This window comes from Somniosus microcephalus, chromosome 16, assembly GCF_052327205.1.
Source record: "Somniosus microcephalus isolate GS21.2 chromosome 16, FLI_Smic_1.0, whole genome shotgun sequence".
Taxonomy (NCBI): Eukaryota; Metazoa; Chordata; class Chondrichthyes; order Squaliformes; family Somniosidae; genus Somniosus; species Somniosus microcephalus.
In genome coordinates this window covers 92,697,280-92,718,690 of record NC_141002.1, presented here as the reverse complement: position 1 = coordinate 92,718,690, position 21,411 = coordinate 92,697,280, and the positions used below count along the sequence as shown (strand labels likewise).

Here is a 21,411-nt window from a genome sequence, read left to right as displayed (position 1 = left end):
CAGCAGGTCAGGCAGCATCGAGGAGAGAGAAACAGAGTTAACGTTTTGAGTCGGGGACCCTTTGTTCTGACCATAAGGGTGACCCCGAGCTTCCGGTCGCCTGTCACTTTAATTCTCCACTGCACTCCCACTCTGACCTCGGCCTCTTACACTGTTCCAATGAAGCTCAACGTAAGCTCGAGGAACAGCACCTCATCTTTCGATTGGGCACTTTACAGCCTTCTGGACTCAACATCGAGTTCAACAATTTCAGACCTCTGCCCCTATTCTTTCAGGCGGCAGCTGTTGATGATTCTGCCATCTCCATTTGCAACATTTAATCTCTCCTGCCTTCCGTCCCATCACAGACCGTCCCTTTTGTCCTTTCCTCGCCTCCGCACCTGCTTAAAATCTGTTCCATCTCTAACTTTTTCCAGTTCTGACGAAGGGTCACAGACCTGAAACGTTAACTCTGTTTCTCTCTCCACGGATGCTGCCTGGCCTGCTGAGTGCTTCCAGCATTCTCTGTTGTTATTTTAACTATAACTTTATTAGGTTGTGGGAGATGTTGCTTCAACCCAGCCAGTGATCCTTGGTTGAAACAGGAGTAAAAAAAAAACATTGAAACAGCAAACTCTGCCTCCCAACTGTTCATGTTATGTGGGGAGCTTGAAGACATTGGCGACAGATTAACAAAACTCAAAATGCAATTACAGGTAGAACCCCGGTAATCCAGCACCCAATGGTCCGGCACCTTCAGTGGTCCGGCACGAGGAAGGTCCTGCTGTCACATTCCCTCCCTGGGCTGGGTCCGGCTCGGGTCCGCCTCCGGGTCAGGATCAGCGCCTGGACCGCGCAGCATCACCAACGGCTTGGCGGAGCCCGAGCCGCCCGTGGGCAGCGGCGGCACAGGGAGGGCAACAGCAGGAAGAGGAGGAGCAGGTGGTGGCGGTGTTTGTGGTGACTTTCGACACCTTCAGTGGTTCGGAATTTTCAATGGTCCGGCACCAGCCTGGTCCTGAGGGTGCCGGATTACCGGGGTCGTACCTGTACCCCCGTTTCCTTTCCTCTCTCTCGTTCGGCCATGCTACTCAAGTGTAACCCAGGGTGATGGGCCCTATAATTTTCCATCTGGATAAGTATCGAGCCTGCACTTGACGAGGACCCGTAGTATCGGTAATTACACTTGTCGATAACTGGTCTTGTGCAGAAATTCTAAGCATAGACACACATCTCAACCTGCTGGAGCACCACTGCACTGCATCACCAAGCGCCCCTTAAGTCACAGAGTTACGGTTTATGCACTAACTACACAAAAACTTCGGTCTGTTTCAAACGAGGGCATCACTCGCATTAGTGACACTTACTCCAGCGTCGTGTTGAAGACCCTTCGGACAGCAGCTAAAAGTAACTCGGGCGAAACTTGCGCCAATCTGTCCAACAACAACTTCAAATGTTTTCTGTATTCAAGGAACATGGCTTCATCTTCACCCTAAAGCCAAAATAACAGAGAAAGAGGAAAAAAAAGGTGTTGGGTGCACAACAGGAAGGTGCTTTATTACATAAAGATCACAGACGTAGATTTGATTCAGAACCATTCCCAGTGAAACCAACCTGAACACTCTCTTCTAGTCAAACTAGCAATGCAGACGGTGATATTATGCAGGTTGAGTAGAAAACAAATCGGATAGAAACAGAACGTATAACGCCCTCAGTGGGATGTTAATTTGCCTATGTAAATATATCTCAAGTGCTCACATTTCAGGTTTCTCTTCTTGACTCGAGTGTACTTGATGTGGACATTGGGTGTAAAAGGATTTTTTAAAATTCATTTATGGGATGTGGGCGTCGCCAGCAAGGCCAGCATTTATTGCCCATCCCTAATTGCCCCCGAGAAGGTGGTGGTGAGCCGCCTTCTTGAACCGCTGCAGTCCTCGTGGTGAAGGTACTCCCACAGTGCTGTTATTAGGGAAAAAGTTCCAGGATCTTGTGACGATGAAGGAACGGCGATATACTTCCAAGTCAGGATGGTGGCATAGTGGTTAGCACTGTTGCCTCACAGCGCCAGAGACCCGGGTTCGAATCCGGCCTCGGGCGACTGTCTGTGTGGAGTTTGCACATTCTCCCCGTGTTTGCGTGGGTTTTCTCCGGGTGCTCCGGTTTCCTCCCACAGTCCAAAGATGTGCGGGTTAGGTTGATTGGCTATGATAAATTGACCCTTAGTGTTAGGGGGATTAAATACGTGGGATTACAGGGATAGGGTGGGATATGTGTTGGTGTAGGGGTTACGGGGATCGGGTGGGATATGTGTCGGTGCAGGCTCGATGGGCCGAAATGGCCTCTATCTGCACTGTGGGGTTTCTGTGTTTCTGTGTGTGTGACTTGGAGAGGAACTTGGAGGTGGTGGTGTTCCCATGCACCTGCTGCCCTTGTCCTTCTGGGTGGTGGAGGTCACTGGTTTAGGAGGTGCTGTCGAAGAAGCCTTGGCGAGTTGCTGCAATGCATCTTGTAGATGGTACACACTGCAGCCACGGTGCGCCGGCGGTGGAGGGAGTGAATGTTTAAGGTGGTGGATGGGGTGCCAATCAAACGGACTGCTTTGTCCTGGATGGTGTCGCGCTGCGAGTGTTGTTGGATTGCATTAGTTCTACCATTAATTATTTTTATTCAATAGCAAGTCGCTTTTGAAAATGAATCAGCAAAGACCAGGAGCTGGAAAGTGGGATGAGGCTGGGTAGCTCTCTCTCGGCCGGCACAGACACGATGCGCCGAATGGCCTCCTTCTGTGCTGTGAACTATAATTCTATAAGAGAAGAACTAAACAAAGGCATAATTATGCATTTTGTTAAATGCCTTTTATTTTCCACTTGGAGTAAACTGGATTGAAAATGTACAGGTACTCTCCCTCCTCTCCTTAAGATACAGGGTCCCTGGCCGGGGTACGGTTCCAGAGTCATCCTCCACTACCTCACCCAAGCTGCCATTATTCACGGGTATACCTCAACAGGCTATCCGACTGTGTAGAATGTCACCGCCAAGTCCAATCCTGTGTGCACACATACAAAAGGCAAAATACTGCGGATTCTGAAAATCTGAAATAGAAATAGAAAATGCTGGAAATACTCAGCAGCATGTTTCTCTCTCCAGACACTGCCTGACCTGCTGAGCATTTCCGGCATTTTCTGCCTGTGTACACACACTTCACTTGTTTTGTGATCAGTAATGGGAATCCAAGCTGATTATTTTTCCTTCCCCAACTATCTACAGCCTGGCTGTGATCAGCTAACACGGTATAAAGCCACGATCGAACCTGGTATCTCCCTGGTCTGTAAGAGTTGATGAGAGAGACTTCACCTGTGAACCAGTGGGACAGATCTAGTGTGCTAACTTTCGACCCGATCTACAGCCAGGCTACGATCAGCTAACACAGTGCAAAGCCATGATCGATTGGGACAGATCTAGTGTGCTAACTTTCTGCAAGTGTTGATTAGAGTGAGCAGTTTTGCAAATGAATACATTACTGCACGGTGGACTTATGAGCAAAATAAGTTTTGCCTAATAAAAAGATACAATTTCATTATACAGGAAACTTTCGATTAATCGGCCCCTAAATAACCGGAACGCTCTATCCACCGGCAAAATTCAGGAGTCGGTTCAGATAACTTCTATTACTTTTTTTTTTACTCCATTTGGTGCTGTGCAAGGGTGTAGCTTCGGCTGTTGCTAAGCTACAGAGACGCTTGCAACTTGTGCCGATTGTTTTGAAGCTGTTGCAACAGGGTTTGTTGCTTTATACGGAGCTCTGAGCTCCGTATCTCTCACTATAGCGTTCGGTCGTCCGGCATTGTTGATGAACCGGCACCAGGTCGGTCCCGTCCGTGCCGGATACCAGAAAGTTTCCTGTAGTGAAACATTATGCATTTGCACTCAATAGAATCATAGAATAGTACAACACAGGAGGAGGCCATTCGGCCCACTGAGTCAGCGCCGGCGAAGAACGGTGCAGTCAGTCCCACTCCCCCGTTCTTTCCCCATATCCCTGCAATTTTTTCTCCTTCGAGTATTTATCTAATTCCCCTTTGAAGGCTATTATTGAATCTGTATCCACCGCCCTATCAGGCAGTGCCTCCCAAACCCTAACCACTCGTTGCGTAAAAAAGTTTTTCCCTCATGTCGCCTCTGGTTCTTTTGCCAATCACCTTAAACCTGTGGCCTCTGGTTATCGCCCCTTCAGCCATTGGAAACAGCTTCTCTTCATTATCTAAAAATGCTTCAAGATTTTAAACACCTCCATCAAATCTCCTCTTTGCCTGCTCTGCTCCAAGGAGAACAACAAGGTGATTAAAATTTTATTCAATACAAAATACCCAATGACCCCAGGGTCGACACGTTTTGAAGGGCACAATTTTCTTACCTCATTTTCAAAATTGTATTCTTCATCATAGGTTAATTTCTTTATAACGGCATGCATAATCGCCTACATTCAGAAAAAAAATGATCAGCGAATAGAAACAAGTAACTAGCTCCTAAAACGTATAACGAGACACAATTTTTAAAAATTTAATACAAGCACGTGTAGTTTACCTCAACATTGGCCTTTTGCTGTTCAGTCAGGGCAGGAAGCTGGAGAGAGAATTGCATTTAAAGTTTATGAATGGAGATCTCTCTCACTACGCTGATTATATCATTTTGTAAATGCAATCCAACATTACTACAAAAAAAGTCTGCACAGCATTATAGCACACAGGTTCACAGTCAGTGTCCACTCTCAGCTCGGCAGTCAATGGAAAGGGAATATAAGAACATAAGAAATAGGAGCAGGAGTCGGTCATACGGCCCCTCGAGCCTGCTCCGCCATTCAATAAGATCATGGCTGATCTTCTACCTCAACTCCACTTTCCCGCCCGATCTCCAGATCCCTCGATTCTCCTGGAGTCCAAAAATCTAGCGATCTCAGCCTCGAATATACTCAACGATTCAACATCCACAGTCCTCTGGGGTAGAGAATTCCAAAGATTCACCACCCTCTGAGTGAAGAAACTTCTCATCTCAGTCCTAAATGGCCGACCCCTTATCCTGAGACTGTGATCCCTGGTTCTAGACTCTCCAGCCAGGGGAAACATCCTCCCTGCATCTACCCTGTCAAGCCCTGGAAGAATTTGATATGCTCCAATGAGATCACCTCTCATGCTTCTAAACTCCAGAGAATAAAAGCCCATTCTACTCAATCTCTCCTCATAGGACAATTTTGTCTTTAACATTTTTCCCTATTCTGGCCCTATTTGCTGGTGCACTCTTAGGCTTGTACGCTCTGTCCCTTCCTGTCACACTCTGGTTTACATTACCCCTATCACTACCCTGCACTATTGCCTTATCCTTTCTCTTTAACTTTCTAAATTTCCCCTCACCTGACCCCCCTCCTCCCCACTATTTAGTTTAAAACCCTATCTACCGCCCTAGTTATTCGATTCACCAGGACACTGGTCCCAGCATGATTCAAGTGAAGCCCATCCCAACGGAACAGCGCCCTCTTTCCCCAGTACTGGTGCCAGTGCCCCATAAAAGCCTCATCATCCAGGCACACTCGCATGCAGTCAGCTAAAGAAAAGCATTGGTGGCAATGTTCCCTGCAAGCTGCGCTTTGCTCTGTGCGGCCTGTTTCTTTCAGTGCGCGGTCCCTTTAAATTTCCACGCATGTGCGTTTAAAAAAAAATTCTTTCATGTGGGCGTCGCTGGCAAGGCCAGCATTTATTGCCCATCACTAATTGCCCTTGAGAAGCTGGTGGTGAGCCGCCTTCTTGAACCGCTGCAGTCCGTATGGTGAAGGTACTCCCACAGTGCTGTTAGGGAGGGAGTTCCAGGATTTTGAGCCAGTGACGAGGAAGGAACGGCCGATATATTTCCAAGTCAGGATGGTGTGTGACTTGGAGGGGAACCTGGAGGTGGTGATGTTCCCATGCGCCTGCTGCCCTTGTCCTTCTAGGTGGAAGAGGTCACGGGTTTGGGAGGTGCTGCCGAAGAAGCCTTGGCGAGTTGCTGCAGTGCATCTTGTAGATGGTACACACTGCAGCACTTACAATGGGGAAGCTGGTGAGCGGCCTGTGCGGGACCATTCCCATTGCAGAGCAGCCACACAGCTTAGAGGGAACATTGCTCGATGGTGGTCCTGCCCTCCCTCAGCCTAGAATGCTGAACGTGATTTTTTTTTAAAAATTTAAAATAAAAAGACAGGTGAAAGGGCAAAAAGATAACCTGCGAGAAAAGTTCCTATCTTTATAAAAATTATCTTTGTTAAGAGTTGAATCATGTATAATAAAATATAGCAGAATTTCGTAACCAGCAAGTGACAATATATCAGAAGGTGGGATCAGTATCGATGTTCCCTCTGATTTTTTTCTCGTGCGCGGTCCCTTTAGATTTGCTGCACGGTGTCTTTACCGGTAGCAACAGCTGGTGAGCGGCCTTCGTGGGACCTCTGGACCGGAGCGTGGCCGCGCACCTTAGGGGGAACGGTGATCAGTATGCAGGTATATCATGCAAAAATTAAACTGCGTACTTGTCACACACGACAGCAATACTAAGAAAATGGCCACTTCACCATTTCCTTTGCAGGCATGAAACACTGCCCAGTTCATGAAATACAGATGCCGCACAACAGCATGTGAGTATCAGTCCCTGTTTAATGACAAAATTGAATTGTACAACCACTGCCATTTCCCTCAATTAAGAAATGCCAAAAAAAAGTATTCTAGATAGCTATTGAAGCAACAAAATTAAGATTTTTTTTAAAACAGAACTCAATTTAAAAAGTAAAATCTGGCCATGCTTGGTGAGTTTAAGCTTACGAGGGCAAAAGGTTTCAAGCTTAAATTCGTGCACAAGTGAACACAATATTCAAACTCATTACATACTGATTAACAGGATAAAAAAAAACATTAAATCTCTGATTTAATTCTGGTTATTTAAAATGCAAGATCTAATCAAGTTTGCCCAGTTAGGTTGTTATAGGGTATAATGGTCAACTTATATTTTTTGTTAGTGCAAAGAGACCACTTTTAACTCCAACTCTTTTTTTGCTTGTTCATTAACGTTTTCCATCATACCTTGTTCAGGTTTTTACATAGAATGTACAGCACAGAAACAGGCCATTCCAGCCCAACTAGTCTGCGCTGGGGTTTATTCTCCACACGACTCTCCGCCCATTCCATCCACCTCATCTCAGCATATCCTTCCATTCCCTTTTCTCATGTACCCTCCTAGTTTCCATTTAAATGCTTCTAAGCTATTTGCCTCAACCACTTCCTGTGGTAGCGAGGTTCCACATTCTAACCACTCTCTGAGTAAACCAATTTCTCCTTATTTTGTTATTGGATCTACAGGAAACTTTGTGCTATCCGGAGGGTGAATGTCCAGCAACTTCGATCTAACGGCAGAAATCAGCAGCCGTTTTGGTTAGGTTTTTTTTCTTCTCCTAGCATTCTTTTCACAGGCAGGCTCTGGAAAGCGTCTTTGTCGCTTAGCAACAGCTTCAGAGACGCTTCCAAGCTACTGGGCCGAGTGTTTACAAGCTGTTGCTGAGCAGTGTTTGCGGTCAGACACGGCAGGCTCTAGAAAGCGTCTCTGTATCTTAGCAACAGCTTCAGAGACGCTTCCAAGCCACGGGCCGAGTGCTGACAAGCTGTTGCTAAGCAATAGTCTTTGTTGTCCGATACGGAGATGAAAAGCTCCTATCTGATAACATTGACGCTGGTCTATCCGGAAGTTTTGAGGCAACGGCAGTAGCTCGGTCCCGTGGGTGCCGGATAGCACAAAGTTTCCTGTATTTAGTAACCGTCTTGTATTTATGGGCCCCTAGTTTTGGATTCTTTCACAAGTTGTTCTGTCGGTGAATATTAAATGATATCCCAAAGTTAAAAGCTAACCAAATACTTGATCCATTTAAATGCAGCTCTTGAGATGCTCATTTCACACCCGGCTGAAGATTTGAGGAAAGGTTGCTGGCAAGTTTAATCTATTCCAGCAAAGTTCAGGAACATCCTGCCACCCAAGCATTTTCCACTTACGCCACTGTCTGAGCACAGGCCAACATTAGTCAGCTCAATGCCACAGAAAAATCAACCCAGGCACACTTCAAATTAGCAAAAGATGGAATTGGGGGGGGGGAAGTAGACTACTTGATGCAGCATTAGATAAGTCAGTAATTCATCCGGAAATCTTTCGACTGCGTACAAAGGCAGTCACAAACCTTTACTATGGCACACACAGAAAAAACCCAAACACCAACTCCCCTCAGGTCATCCAACTTACTTGTTTGAGCGTGTGAAGATAGTCGTAACAGAAACCAATTATATTAGAGGAGATATCGTCGTCTTCGTGCACAAGCAGCTTAAGCAGGAGAGGCACTTTAGCTTCCACAGCCTGAAGTGTCACCTGGCTGTTCTTCACATCCCCTGCTTTCACCAATTTACTCCAACTGGTTATCAAGGCCTGGCCCATCCCATTAACCAGTTTGGAAAACCTCGCCAGGAAGTCAACATCTTCCTCCTGGACAAAAGAATAATCAAATTATCTCGATGCGCTGCAAAAGGATGCAACTAAAGTTGCTGTTATATAGAGGAGATAAACCAGATAAGTCCCTCCCAAAATTTAAAGCTTTGGCCCATTGCACTGCATCAACACCGCTTCTTAGTTTGTGTTACCGACAACACATCATCAAGAACGAGATGCCTAGCACTGAATGGTCCCGAGTCCCTCTCCAGAGCAAACTCCCCATTGCCCCGTTCAAAATGTTTGTTGCAAAGGCAGAAACCATCAGTGTTTCTGATCCCCCATTTGCTCTAGCACCATACCTAAAGCATTCTGACAATGCAACAACAGTCAAGATTCACAAATCCCCTCCCAAACATCTTAAGTCACCTTTACATTACCCAACCACTTTTCAGTAGAAGCATTTGGCAATGACCTTGGCTCCTGGTGTGGATTCTACAGCCATGGCAACAGCAACGGTTTCAAAGTTGCAACTGAAATCCACCATAATTTCCCTGATGGCAGGGAAGGTCTGTGCAGGCGAGTGATCGAGAAACTGCACCACTGGCCTGCGTGGCCTGATCACCAGAAATAAAATGAAAGCCAGTGGGCTGTAGGAATTCAGGTTAAACCACCTCTTTAGGTGGCTCTCGTCACACTCCAGGGCAGTACCTTCACCACACGGACTGATATGGGTTCAAGCCGGCGGCTAACCACCACCTTCTCGAGGGCGACTATGGATGGGCAATAAATGTTGGCTTTGCCAGCGATGCCCACATCCCATGAATAAATAAAAGTAACCCTCATAATATATATATTAAAATAAATAAAATCAGGGAGCATAGATTTAAAAGTAATTGGTCGGAGGATTAGAGGGGAGTTGAGGAGAACTTTTTTCACCCAGAGGGTGGTGGGGGTCTGGAACTCACTGCCTGAAAGGGTGGTCGAGGCAGAAACCCTCATCACATTTAAAAAGTACTTGGATATGCACTTGAAGTGCCAAAACCTACAGGGCTACGGACCAAGAGCTGGAAAGTGGGATTAGGCTGGAGAGCTCTTTGTCGGCCGCCACGGACACAATGGGCCGAATGGCCTCCTTCTGTGCTGTAAATGTCTATGATTCGATCTCATTTACCATAACGGTATTGCCACAGTGCTAATGGTAACCACGCTTACAAGTCATAAATATCTGTCGTATTACAACTGTCAAACTATCAGAGGGAGCCCATCCAAATACAAAGAAAAATGAATACTTGCTGTGATTGTACTGTAGCACGGACCTGCTCAGTGTTGAAGAAGCCAGAAGCCAGTAGCACCTGACAAAGCGATTCTACAAGTTTAGTCTTATCAATAGGATCCATGCCTTTATTTACTATTTCAAATAGACAGTCACAGGCTTCCTCACGGAGGACTTCCACTGACATGTGACTGAGCAACACATTTACAAACCTAGAAAAGAAATAGAAAAATAATTGAGAAATTGGTGCACGGACTGAGTGCTATATACAAGCACACACAATCTAAGTATCCTACAGTAAAGATTTCCTATTATCGTTCATCTTCCCCGTCATACAATGCAATAGTGTAAACTCCCCAACCTGTAACGCCACTGCCAGTAGGTATGCCTGGACAAAAACCACACGGCAGTGCAGCAATAGTCTCGGGATTGCAGCGACACTTGTTCGGACCCTCCTGGAGGGTCTGCTCCTGGGCCTGGCAAAATCCACAGGGTCAAAATCCAAAAAGATCACCACGGCCGGTCTCTTCAACTGCTCTCTCGTGCGTGCCCAGGTGACCATATGGAGTACGAGAACGCAGTATCCAGTGGCTCACTCGAAGCCTTCCACAACTGGTAGGTGCAGCACCACTCTGTTTAATTAGCTGAAGTTACCACGTTTTTAAGTTTATACAGATTGCCTGTTGTTTATTACTAGTGCCCTCCCTCTGGAGGCATTGCTTCACTCAGAGGGTTGTGAATCTTTGGACTTCCCTGCCCCAAAGGTTTGTTGATGCTCAGTCATTGAGTAGATTCCAGGCGGAGATCGATAGATTTTTGGATTCACAGGGGAATCAAGGGATATGGGGATAGGGCAGGAAAGTGGAGTTGAGGTCGAAGATCAGCCATGATCTTATTGAATGGCGGAGCAGGCTCGGAGGGGCCGAATGGCCGACTCCTGCTCCTATTTCTTGTTACAGTAAACTCTTTCGTATCCGGCACCTACGGACCGGGATGGTGCCGGTTGATGAAAAATTCCGGATAAGAGAGAGGTAGGCAAATTTTTAAACACAAAAAAAAATAAAAACCACTGACTAACTCGGCCACCGCGGGAAACTGGGACAAACGAAAAATGGATGGATTCGGCAAGATTACCAGTTATCTATTTTGCCGGTTATTAAAGAATTCCGGATGATGAAGTGCCGTTTAAACGAGTTTACTGTATGTTCTTATACCCTCCCTCTGGGGGAAACTTGCCCTCCCTCTGGGGGAAACTTGCCCTCCCTCTGGGTGGCAATTCTTTTCACACAGACGGGAGAAGATACTTGCCTGGACTGCATTTACTGTTTGTGTAGTTATTACAATAGATTTTAATTCAAACAATATTTTACATATAATTTCTACTTCAGACCTAAATGACGGATAGATTTTGAATTAAACCAGATAAATACACAAACATTAAAAGGGAAATGTTATTACAGTACTGTATTTTTTTTTTAAACAAAATTCAGAGATATTCAATTTTACTTGAATACTGAATTTTGGAAACACCGTTACCCCTAGGCCCAGGACACCACTGGGCCCTTCTCTCTCTGCTCCCCATTATTTAAACAACATAGAAGCATAAACCAATGTAGTCACCATACAGAAGATGACAAGTAAATGGAGAAACATACCATCAGTAAAGTTTAAAGTAAGAGCAGGCGATTCTTCACTGCCAGCCACACCATTTCAGGACAATTCGCGGGTTGACTCTGCAATAAGAAGACCATCTTGCTCTGTAGCAACCTAACTTCCTCTCCTGGACACCCTAATATTCAATGCCGTAGGCAAAGACATACTTAACTTTCACAAAGTATCAAAAAAAGTGCACTAGTTTTGGTTTGAACCTACAGATCTCATAGAAACATAGAAGATAGGAGCAGGAGTAGGCCATTCAGCCCCTCGAGCCCGCTCCGCCATTTAACGAATCATGGCTGATCATCCAAATACAGTGCCCTGTCCCTGCCTTCTCCCCATATCCCTTGATCCTTTTAGCCTTAAGAAATATATCTAACTCCTTCTTGAATATATTTAATGAATTGGCCTCTACTGCCTTCTGTGGTAGAGAATTCCACAGGTTCACCACTCTCTGGGTGAAGAAATTCCTCCTCATCTCTGTCCTAAATGGCTTACCCCTTATCCTTAGACTGTGACCCCTGGTTCTGGACTCCCCCGCCATCGGGAACATCCTTCCTGCATCTAGTCTGTCTAGTCCTGTTAGAATTTTGTAAGTTTCAATGAGATCCCCTCTCATTCTTCTAAACTCCAGCGAGTATCAGCCCAATCGACCCAATCTCTCCTCATACGTCATTCCTGCCATCCCAGGTATCAGTCTGGTGAATCTTCGCTGCACTCTCTCCATGGCAAGACCATTCCTCCTCAGATAAGGTGACCAAAACTGCACACAATACTCAAGGTGTGGTCTCACCAAGGCCCTGTACAGCTGCAGCAAGACATCCTTGTTCCTGTACTCGAATCCTCTCGCTACGAAGGCCAACATACCATTTGCCTTCTTAACCCCCAGCTGCACCTGCATGCTTACCTTCAGCGACTGGTGCACAAGGATCTCCGATTTCTACTACAGGCAATGTTTGAAACCAGGGACCAGACCAAATCATAGCCCCCCCACCTCCCTTTCCCTTTTGTGTCCCATGCACAACATTCCTTGCTTCCCCCACCCCCCTCCCCACTGGGCCACTGCAGAGCGACCTGGTGAAATTTGAAAAACTAAAGCATTGCGCACACACGGGATAATTTCTGTCCAATACAGCTTTAGTTTAATTCAGTTAGCCCCACAAAAAAGAAAAATACCGCCCAGGGAAGCACACTCGCCAGTGGGAAGAGAGATGAGGGAATTTTTTTTTTTTGTTAAGTAGAATTTGGGAGTGAAGCTTGCTTGACTGATAACAGCCAGAGAACTCCCAAGCTCAAGTTTTCATCTGGATCGACCCCACGAGGTCCAACTTCAGGTTTTTGCTACGTGGGCCTGGTAGATTTTGTTTGTCAAAAGAAAAGATTGTGCAAACTAGAAAAAAAACACTTGCATTTATAATCGCACCTTTCACAACCTCCGGACGCCCCAAAGCACTTCAGTCAATGAAGTACTTTCGAAGTGTAGTCGCTGTTGTAATGTAGGAAATGCAGTCAATTTGCCCACAGCAAGCTCCCACAAACCGCACTAGTGTTAAACGCTGAACCAATCCAATTACCTCTGCCCACTTCTCTGAAGGAAGCAATGCACACCAATGATGGAGTGTTACACGAAGAATTCGAATGGGTCCTATTCGTATAAACACAAAGTCGCTTTTTCTTTTACAAATGTTTACAATTTTAGTAGAAAACAAAAGCGTTCAAAAACCACGTACCTGTCATTTGCTATCAGATTCAAGTCAATCCAGGAGACAAAGGCTCCTACAACCTCAAGGCACTGGCATGTTAGTTCCGAGTTGGTTTGCTGATAGGTGTGCAGGATCTGATACCATGACTCCACGAGATTTGGTATACATTGCTCCCTCATTGCATCTTTTATTAAAGTGTTTCGCCTACACTCCTAGTTACAGAAAATATATATTTTTAAAATCACTATACAATTGTTCTAATAAAGCAATAAGACTTGCATTTCTGTAGCGCCTTTCACGACCACCGGACGTCCCAAAGCGCTTTACAATCAATGAAGTACTTTTTGAAGTGTAGTCACTGTTGTAGGAAACGCAGCAGCCATTTTGCACACAGCAAGCTCCCACAAACAGCAATGTGATAATGACCAGATAATCTGTTTTAGTGATGTTGATTGAGGGATAAATATTGGCCAGGACACTGGGGAGAACTCCCCCTGCTCTTTTTCGAAATAGTGCCATGGGATCTTTTGCGGCCACCCGAGGGGGCAGACAGGGCTTTGGTTTAACGTCTCATCCGAAAGACGGCACCTCCGACAGTGCAGCACTCCCTCAGCACTGCACTGGAGTGGAGTGTCAGCCTAGATTTTTGTGCTCAAGTCTCTGGAGTGGGGCTTGAACCCAGAACCTTCTGACTCAGAGGCGAGGGTGCTGCCCACTGAGCCACGGCTGACTGCAAAATTGCAACTTTAGAAGCCTGTCGTGTACTTTAGTGGCAAACAAACTACTACAGATTACACCTATGGAGGATGAAATTCATGCTCACCATTCTTACCTCTGCTGTATGAACAATGTCCCGATCTACGACTTCTGCATCGATGGCCATAAGGATTCGCAGATAGAGATCGACTCCCCGAGGGTTAAGGCCAACGACTGAGAGAATATCAAAGAAGAACTTGGGCCACTTGGTAAGATACTCCGTTAAAAAAAGCAGTGCAAAGACTTGAGCCGCTTTGTTGCGAATAAAAGTCTTCTCCGGGTGCGGGTTTACCATCTGTGGAGGATAAAGATAAACACGAAGGATTCAATAGTTAAGAGGACGCTCGGCAGCAGACCATAAAGCACAGAATCAGGAGCTTGTGACACAGCTTGATGAGGAAGTCAAAGTGCCATTTAGGTCGCAGTTAATAAATTATGGGATAGCAATTTAGTAAAGTAAGTAACAGAACCAATTTTAAACAATCTGAACAGATCCAGATTTTCCCTCTGTATCTTTGATATCATAGAGCACAAAAAGGAGGCCGTTCTGCCCATCGTGCCTGCTCTTTGAAAGAGCTCTCCAATTAGTCCCACTCCCCTGCTCTTTCCCCGTATAATAAACTTAACTGTTCAACGGTTACTTGCAAGAATCAGACAATTTTCAAAACCCATACATTCCTAGATACCTGAAGAGCTTCAGGATTTTGTTTAGTGTAATAATTATAGACAGGACAATCACACTACTCACTTGAGCCTGAAGCCAGGTCATCATGGTTTGTCTAATGAGTTGATGTTGTGCTTCAGTCAGAACAGCATACCTGCAACATTTTTAAAAACACTCACTTTCTGTACACAACATTCACATTTACAAGGCATAGCTAAAACAATAAAAATTCAGGTGAGTGGACTTTAAATATCACCATAGCTTGCACCAGGTAGCCACGCTGAAGTGCCACAGTATCCCACAGACACCAAAATCTGTAAGACCATACATCTTAAACATTCACTCCCTCCACCACCGGCGTACCGTGGCTGCAGTGTATTCCACCTACAAGATGCACTGCAGCAACTCCCAAACCCGCAACCTCTAGAAGGACAAGGGCAGCAGGCACATGGGAACACCATCACCTCCAAGTTCCCCTCCAAGTCACACACCATCCTGGCTTAGAAGTATATCGCCGATCCTTCATCGTCGCTGGGTCAAAATCCTGGAACTCCCTCCCTAACAGCACTGTGGGAGAACTTTCACCACACGGACTGCAGCGGTTCAAGAAGGCGGCTCACCACCACCTTCTCAAGGGCAATTAGGGATGGGCAATAAATGCTGGCCTTGCCAGCGACGCCCACATCCCAGGATCTGAGTGAACATTTTATTATGTGGATTTTTTTAAATTAAAAAACAAAGACTTGAATTTCTTTCGTGCCTTTCACAACCTCAGGATGTCCCAAAGCACTTTACAGTTAATGACGTCCTTTTGAAGTGCAGTCACTGTTGTAATGTGGGAAACGTGGCAGCCAAAACTGCGCACAGCAAGCTCCCACAAACAGCAATGTGATAATGACCAGATAATCTGTTTTTAGTGATGTTGATTGGGGGATAAATATTGGCCAGGACACCGGGGAGAACTCCCCTGCTCTTCTTCGAAATAGTGTCAAGGGGTCTTTTCCGTCCACCCGAGAGGGTAGACGGGGCCTCGGTTTAACGTCTCATCCGAAAGACGGCACCTCCGACAGTGCGCTGCTCCCTCAGCCTAGATTTTTGTGCTCAAGTCTCTGGAGTAGGACTTGAACCCACAAGTTGGAGCCGAGCGTACTACCCACTGAGCCACGGCTGATGATCTATTATAATCAATTATAAAGGGCACACCACAGGATACATACAGCGGAGTCCACCATACCCAATTTCCCGGTCAACTTTATAAACATCAAGCTCCCATTAAATGCAAGTAACTATTAGAGTGTCACTGCTGCTGACGGCCTTGTCTCTCACTGGGAGCAAAGAATGAAGACATGTAGCTGAAAGCTCACCTCCAAGTACATAGGTTAAGTTTATCCTTCAAAATCCAGATTTTTTTTTAGTATTTTGGTTATGTGCAGCTAGTTGCAGTAAGCAATGACCTTCACGCTCGCACTCGAAATTTCCGCTTCCATCTTTATGTCCACAAGCGTGACCCTGAGCTTCCGGTTGCTTGCCATTTTAATTCTCCATCCCACTCCCACTCTGACCTCGGCCTCCTGCACTATTCCAGTGAAGCTCAACGGATTCTCGGGGAACAGCGCCTCATCTGTCGATCAGGCACTTTACAGCCTTCCGCACTCAACAATTTCAGATCATAACCACCGCTCCCATTTTTTCGGCTGCGGGTAATGATTCTGCTGTTCATTTCATCTCTCCTGCCTCCCGCCCTATCACAACCTTCCCTTTTGTTCTTTCCTCCCCTTCCCCCAGCCTCCGTACTTGCTTAGAACCGGTCACATCTGCAACATTTTCCAGTCCTAAACATTGACTCTGTATCTCTCTTTACAGATGCTGCCTGACCTGCTGAGTGTTTCCAGCATCTCCTGTTGAGATTTCGGATTTCCAGCATCCGCAGTACTTTGCCTTTCCATCTTTATGTCCTCAGCCAGGAAGTTCTGAGAGCCATGCCAATCACACATTTCCCAAAATCAGATTGAAATGAGTCATGTGAGAATCCATGGATATAAAAATGCCGTGTCAAGCAGCCCACAGATTCAAACATTCAAAACAGACAAGAACGAAAAGGGGAAAAGAAAAAACTCACAACAAGGGCACCAGGACTTGGCTGGTTAGTAATTTTGTTCCTTCCACGACATTATTTCTACCTTCAATGTGCACTATCATGATTCTGTATTCAAATATCAAATTTATGGGTCCAAATTCAGAAATGCGCTCAAAGTGCAACAGAATCACGGAGCACAGCAGGAGGCCATTCGGTCCACTGTGCCTGTGCCGGCTCTCAAAGAGCTATCCACATAGTCCCAGTCCCCCCGCCACCCCCCCCCCTCTTTCCCCAGAGCCCTGGACATATTTTTCCTTTTTAAGTAGAGATCCAATTCCCTTTGGAAAGTTACTATTGAATCTGCTTCCACCACCCTTTCAGGCAGCGCATTCCAGGTCATAACTCGCCCCGTAAAAAAAAATTCTCCTCACCCCTTGGGCTTTTTTGCTATTTTAAATCTGTGTCCTCTGGTTACTGACCCGCCCGCCGGGGGAAACAGTTTCTCCCTAAAACCTCGATCAAAACCCCTCCTAGGCAGACAATTCTCCCAATCTTTAGAGAATGTAACATAATGCCAGCGGTGGCACGGTCGTGTCTCCACCAGTGAGAGATGGTAATTGCAGCATGACAGCTTCCATTATAAAGGTGGATACAGGAATTTATAATGGAAGAACGATCCCAGGAAGTGCACACAGACACAAGGCTATGTAGATTCAAAGATTAAAACATTGCAAAACGTCAATATATCAACCACAAAGTAAAAAACAATGATTAAGACATTGATAAGAACTGCTACAGAAAGTAATGCTGATGGATGTTTTCCAATTTTCTGTGTTACTTTCACCCTGATCACATTTCCTCCGTCGAGACCATTCACTCAAATGCAATATTGAGCAGGATCAGGCAATTTCAGTGTCACTTACAACTGCCATGCGTCACCGCTAAAATCAGCATGCCCAGTACAGACTGACAGAAAACACCATCCCACGAGCAATTAACAACTAGGGAGTATTGATATTTCTGTAGACATTAGCAACCTTATCAATATAGTGCTTTCATCTTAATGAACTCAAAAGTAGAATCAATACACACACACATTATATATATAGCACATATATGGCACACTCTTACCTGAATTTAATTTGATGTTCCAATACTTGAATACAAAAGAACTTTACATGGTCATCGCTGTGGACAAGAAAAACAATTGCATTGATTTTTTTTTGTCGAGGCACAACACTAGTTGTTCATGACCCTCACTCACCCCAAACTCTGAAATTCTACGACCTCCTTAGCTCGCAATACGACCCTTCCCATTTACCTCCAACGCAACATTAAGCTAAAAATCTAATTTCCGCAAAACGAATGCACAAGTGCCTACCTGTATACTCCTTGTGCTAAAGCTTCCGCACACACTTGCCATGCGTCCCGGGACACCTTCAGCTGTTCAAAATATGCCAATGCCTAAAGAATGGGTTCAAAGAAAAATACACGGTTTGATATTTTCATCCAGGATTATACACAAGGAGCCTTGATCTTGTGCTTCCCCCAATTTGCCCCTCTCAAGATGCTGACCCTTCCTGGGTTATAGATCCACAAGCCTGCCCACACTCCCAAGCGAACACTCTCCATGTGTGCACCCAGACAGTGACCCTCAAAAGGCTATTTAACTGTGGACCGCACCTTGAGTATTGTGTGCAGTTTTGGTCGCCTTATCTGAGGAAGGACGTTCTTGCCATGGAAGGAGTGCAGCGAAGATTCACCAGACAGATACCTGGGATGGCAGGAATGACGTATGAGGAGAGATTGTGTCGATTGGGCTTATACTCACTGGAGTTTAGAAGATTGAGAGGGGATCTCATCGAAACCTATAAAATTCTGTCAGGCCTGGACAGACTAGATGCAGGAAGGATGTTTCCGATGGCCGGGGAGTCCAGAACCAGGGGTCATAGTCGAAGGATAAGGGGTAAGCCATTTAGGACTGAAATGAGGAGGAATTTCTTCAGAGAGTGGTGAACCTGTGGAATTCTCTGCCACAGAGTGCGGTGGAGGCCAGTTCATTAAATATATTCAAGAAGGAGTTGGATATATTTCTTAAGGCTAAAGGGATATGGAGAGAAAGCAGGGACAGGGTACTGAATTTGGATGATCAGCCATGATCTCATTGAATGGCAGAGCAGGCGCGAAGGGCCTACTCCTGCTCCTATCTTCTATGGAAGGCATCACAGCTGAGCCCTCTCCGCACGCACGCACGCACACACACGAATCAATGCGTAAAACCAAAGCAGTAATCACGGCTTAACTGTGACTCAGTTGGTAGCACCCTCATCTCTGAGTCAGAAGGTCGTGGGTTCAAGTCCCACTCCAGAGATTTGAGCACAAAAATCCAGGCTGACCGTCCCAGTGCAGTACTGAGGGAGTGCTGCACTGTTGGAGGTGCCGTCTTTCAGATGAGACGTTAAACCGAGGCCCCGTCTGCTCTCTCAGGGACTATGTTGAAGAGCAGGGGAATTCTCCCTGGTGTCCTGGCCAATATTTATCCCTCAACCAACATCACTAAAACAGATTATCTGGTCATTATCAGATTGCTGTTTCTGGGAGCTTGCTGTGCGCAAATTGGCTGCCACGTTTCCCGACATTATGAAATGACTACACTTCAAAAAAAAAAAGTACTTCATTGGCTGTAAAGTGCTTTGGGACATCCGGCGGTCATGAAAGGCGCTACATAAATGCAAGTCTTTTTTTCTTTTTCTTTTTTAACCACGGGGTTTACGAAGGCCAACTGCAATGCCCGAACAGGTGTCCTGCCCGAGATCAGCTAATCCTGCGCAGACAAATAATCATATCTGGGGCCTTCGGGTACGCATGACTTGGAGGGCGGCCAGGAGAGTGGAATCAAGAGGTAACAAAGGCATAGGCGAGGATTTCCGCAGATGTTGAGGCAGGGGTGGAGGCGGGCGAGGTTCCGCAGGTGTTGAGGCAGGGGGTGGAGGCGGGCGAGGTTCCGCAGATGTTGAGGCACGGGTGGAGGCGGGCGAGGTTCCGCAGGTGTTGAGGCAGGGGTGGAGGTGGGCGAGGTTCCGCAGATGTTGAGGCAGGGGTGGAGACGGGCGAGGTTCCGCAGGTGTTGAGGCAGGGGTGGAGGCGGGCGAGGTTTCGCAGGTGTTGAGGCAGGGGTGGAGGCGGGCGAGGTTCCGCAGATGTTGAGGCAGGGGTGGAGACGGGCGAGGTTTCGCAGATGTTGAGGCAGGGGTGGAGGTGGGCGAGGTTCCGCAGATGTTGAGGCAGGGGTGGAGATGGGCGAGGTTCCGCAGATGTTGAGGCAGGGGTGGAGGCGGGCGAGGTTCCGCAGGTGTTGAGGCAGGGGTGGAGGCGGGCGAGGTTCCGCAGGTGTTGAGGCAGGGGGTGGAGGTGGGCGAGGTTCCGCAGATGTTGAGGCAGGGGTGGAGATGGGCGAGGTTCCGCAGATGTTGAGGCAGGGGTGGAGGCTGGCGAGGTTCCGCAGGTGTTGAGGCAGGGGTGGAGGCGGGCGAGGTTCCGCAGATGTTGAGGCAGGGGTGGAGGCGGGCGAGGTTCCGCAGATGTTGAGGCAGGGGTTGGAGACGGGCGAGGTTCCGCAGATGTTGAGGCAGGGGTGGAGGCGGGCGAGGTTCCGCAGGTGTTGAGGCAGGGGTGGAGGCGGGCGAGGTTCCGCAGATGTTGAGGCAGGGGTTGGAGACGGGCGAGGTTCCGCAGATGTTGAGGCAGGGGTGGAGGCGGGCGAGGTTCCGCAGATGTTGAGGCAGGGGTGGAGGCGGGTGAGGTTCCGCAGATGTTGAGGCAGGGGTGGAGGCGGGCGAGGTTCCGCAGGTGTTGAGGCAGGGGTGGAGGCGGGCGAGGTTCCGCAGGTGTTGAGGCAGGGGTGGAGGCGGGCGAGGTTCCGCAGATGTTGAGGCAGGGGTGGAGGCGGGCGAGGTTCCGCAGGTGTTGAGGCAGGGGTGGAGGCGGGCGAGGTTCCGCAGATGTTGAGGCAGGGGTGGAGGCGGGCGATGTTCCGCAGATGTTGAGGCAGGGGTGGAGGCGGGCGAGGTTCCGCAGGTGTTGAGGCAGGGGTGGAGGCGGGCGAGGTTCCGCAGGTGTTGAGGCAGGGGTGGAGGCGGGCGAGGTTCCGCAGATGTTGAGGCAGGGGTGGAGGCGGGCGAGGTTCCGCAGGTGTTGAGGCAGGGGTGGAGGCGGGCGAGGTGCCGCAGGTGTTGAGGCAGGGGTGGAGGCGGGCGAGGTTCCGCAGGTGTTGAGGCAGGGGTGGAGGCGGGCGAGGTTCCGCAGGTGTTGAGGCAGGGGTGGAGGCGGGCGAGGTTCCGCAGGTGTTGAGACGGGGTGGAGGCGGGCGAGGATTTCCGCAGATGTTGAGGCAGGGGTTGGAGGCGGGCGAGGTTCCGCAGGTGTTGAGGCAGGGGTGGAGGCGGGCGAGGTTCCACAGGTGTTGAGGCAGGGGTGGAGGCGGGCGAGGTTCCGCAGGTGTTGAGGCAGGGGTGGAGGCGGGCGAGGTTCCGCAGATGTTGAGGCAGGGGTGGAGATGGGCGAGGTTCCGCAGATGTTGAGGCAGGGGTGGAGACGGGCGAGGTTCCGCAGGTGTTGAGGCAGGGGTGGAGGTGGGCGAGGTTCCGCAGGTGTTGAGGCAGGGGTGGAGGCGGGCGAGGTTCCGCAGGTGTTGAGGCAGGGGTGGAGGCGGGCGAGGTTCCGCAGGTGTTGAGGCAGGGGTGGAGGCGGGCGAGGTTCCGCAGATGTTGAGGCAGGGGTGGAGGCGGGCGAGGTTCCGCAGGTGTTGAGGCAG

General features: G+C 47.8%; 1 protein-coding gene across 3 annotated transcripts in view; it reads right to left on the bottom strand.

Annotated features, from left to right (window-relative positions):
• Positions 1 to 21,411, bottom strand: part of xpot (exportin, tRNA (nuclear export receptor for tRNAs)) — a 61,188-nt gene that overhangs the window by 34,508 nt on the left and 5,269 nt on the right. For 2 of the 3 annotated variants that reach the window (XM_086009438.1, XM_086009439.1), the window contains exons 3-12: positions 17,980 to 18,062; positions 17,730 to 17,786; positions 14,606 to 14,675; positions 13,925 to 14,152; positions 13,129 to 13,313; positions 9,786 to 9,954; positions 8,287 to 8,523; positions 4,564 to 4,602; positions 4,394 to 4,456; positions 1,347 to 1,471 (exon numbers count right to left, since the gene is read on the bottom strand). In XM_086009438.1, the coding sequence (XP_085865564.1) occupies positions 1,347 to 1,471; positions 4,394 to 4,456; positions 4,564 to 4,602; positions 8,287 to 8,523; positions 9,786 to 9,954; positions 13,129 to 13,313; positions 13,925 to 14,152; positions 14,606 to 14,675; positions 17,730 to 17,786; positions 17,980 to 18,062 (1,256 nt within the window). The remainder of the gene's footprint in view (positions 1 to 1,346; positions 1,472 to 4,393; positions 4,457 to 4,563; positions 4,603 to 8,286; positions 8,524 to 9,785; positions 9,955 to 13,128; positions 13,314 to 13,924; positions 14,153 to 14,605; positions 14,676 to 17,729; positions 17,787 to 17,979; positions 18,063 to 21,411) is intronic. The other variant, XM_086009440.1, reaches the window with a different exon arrangement.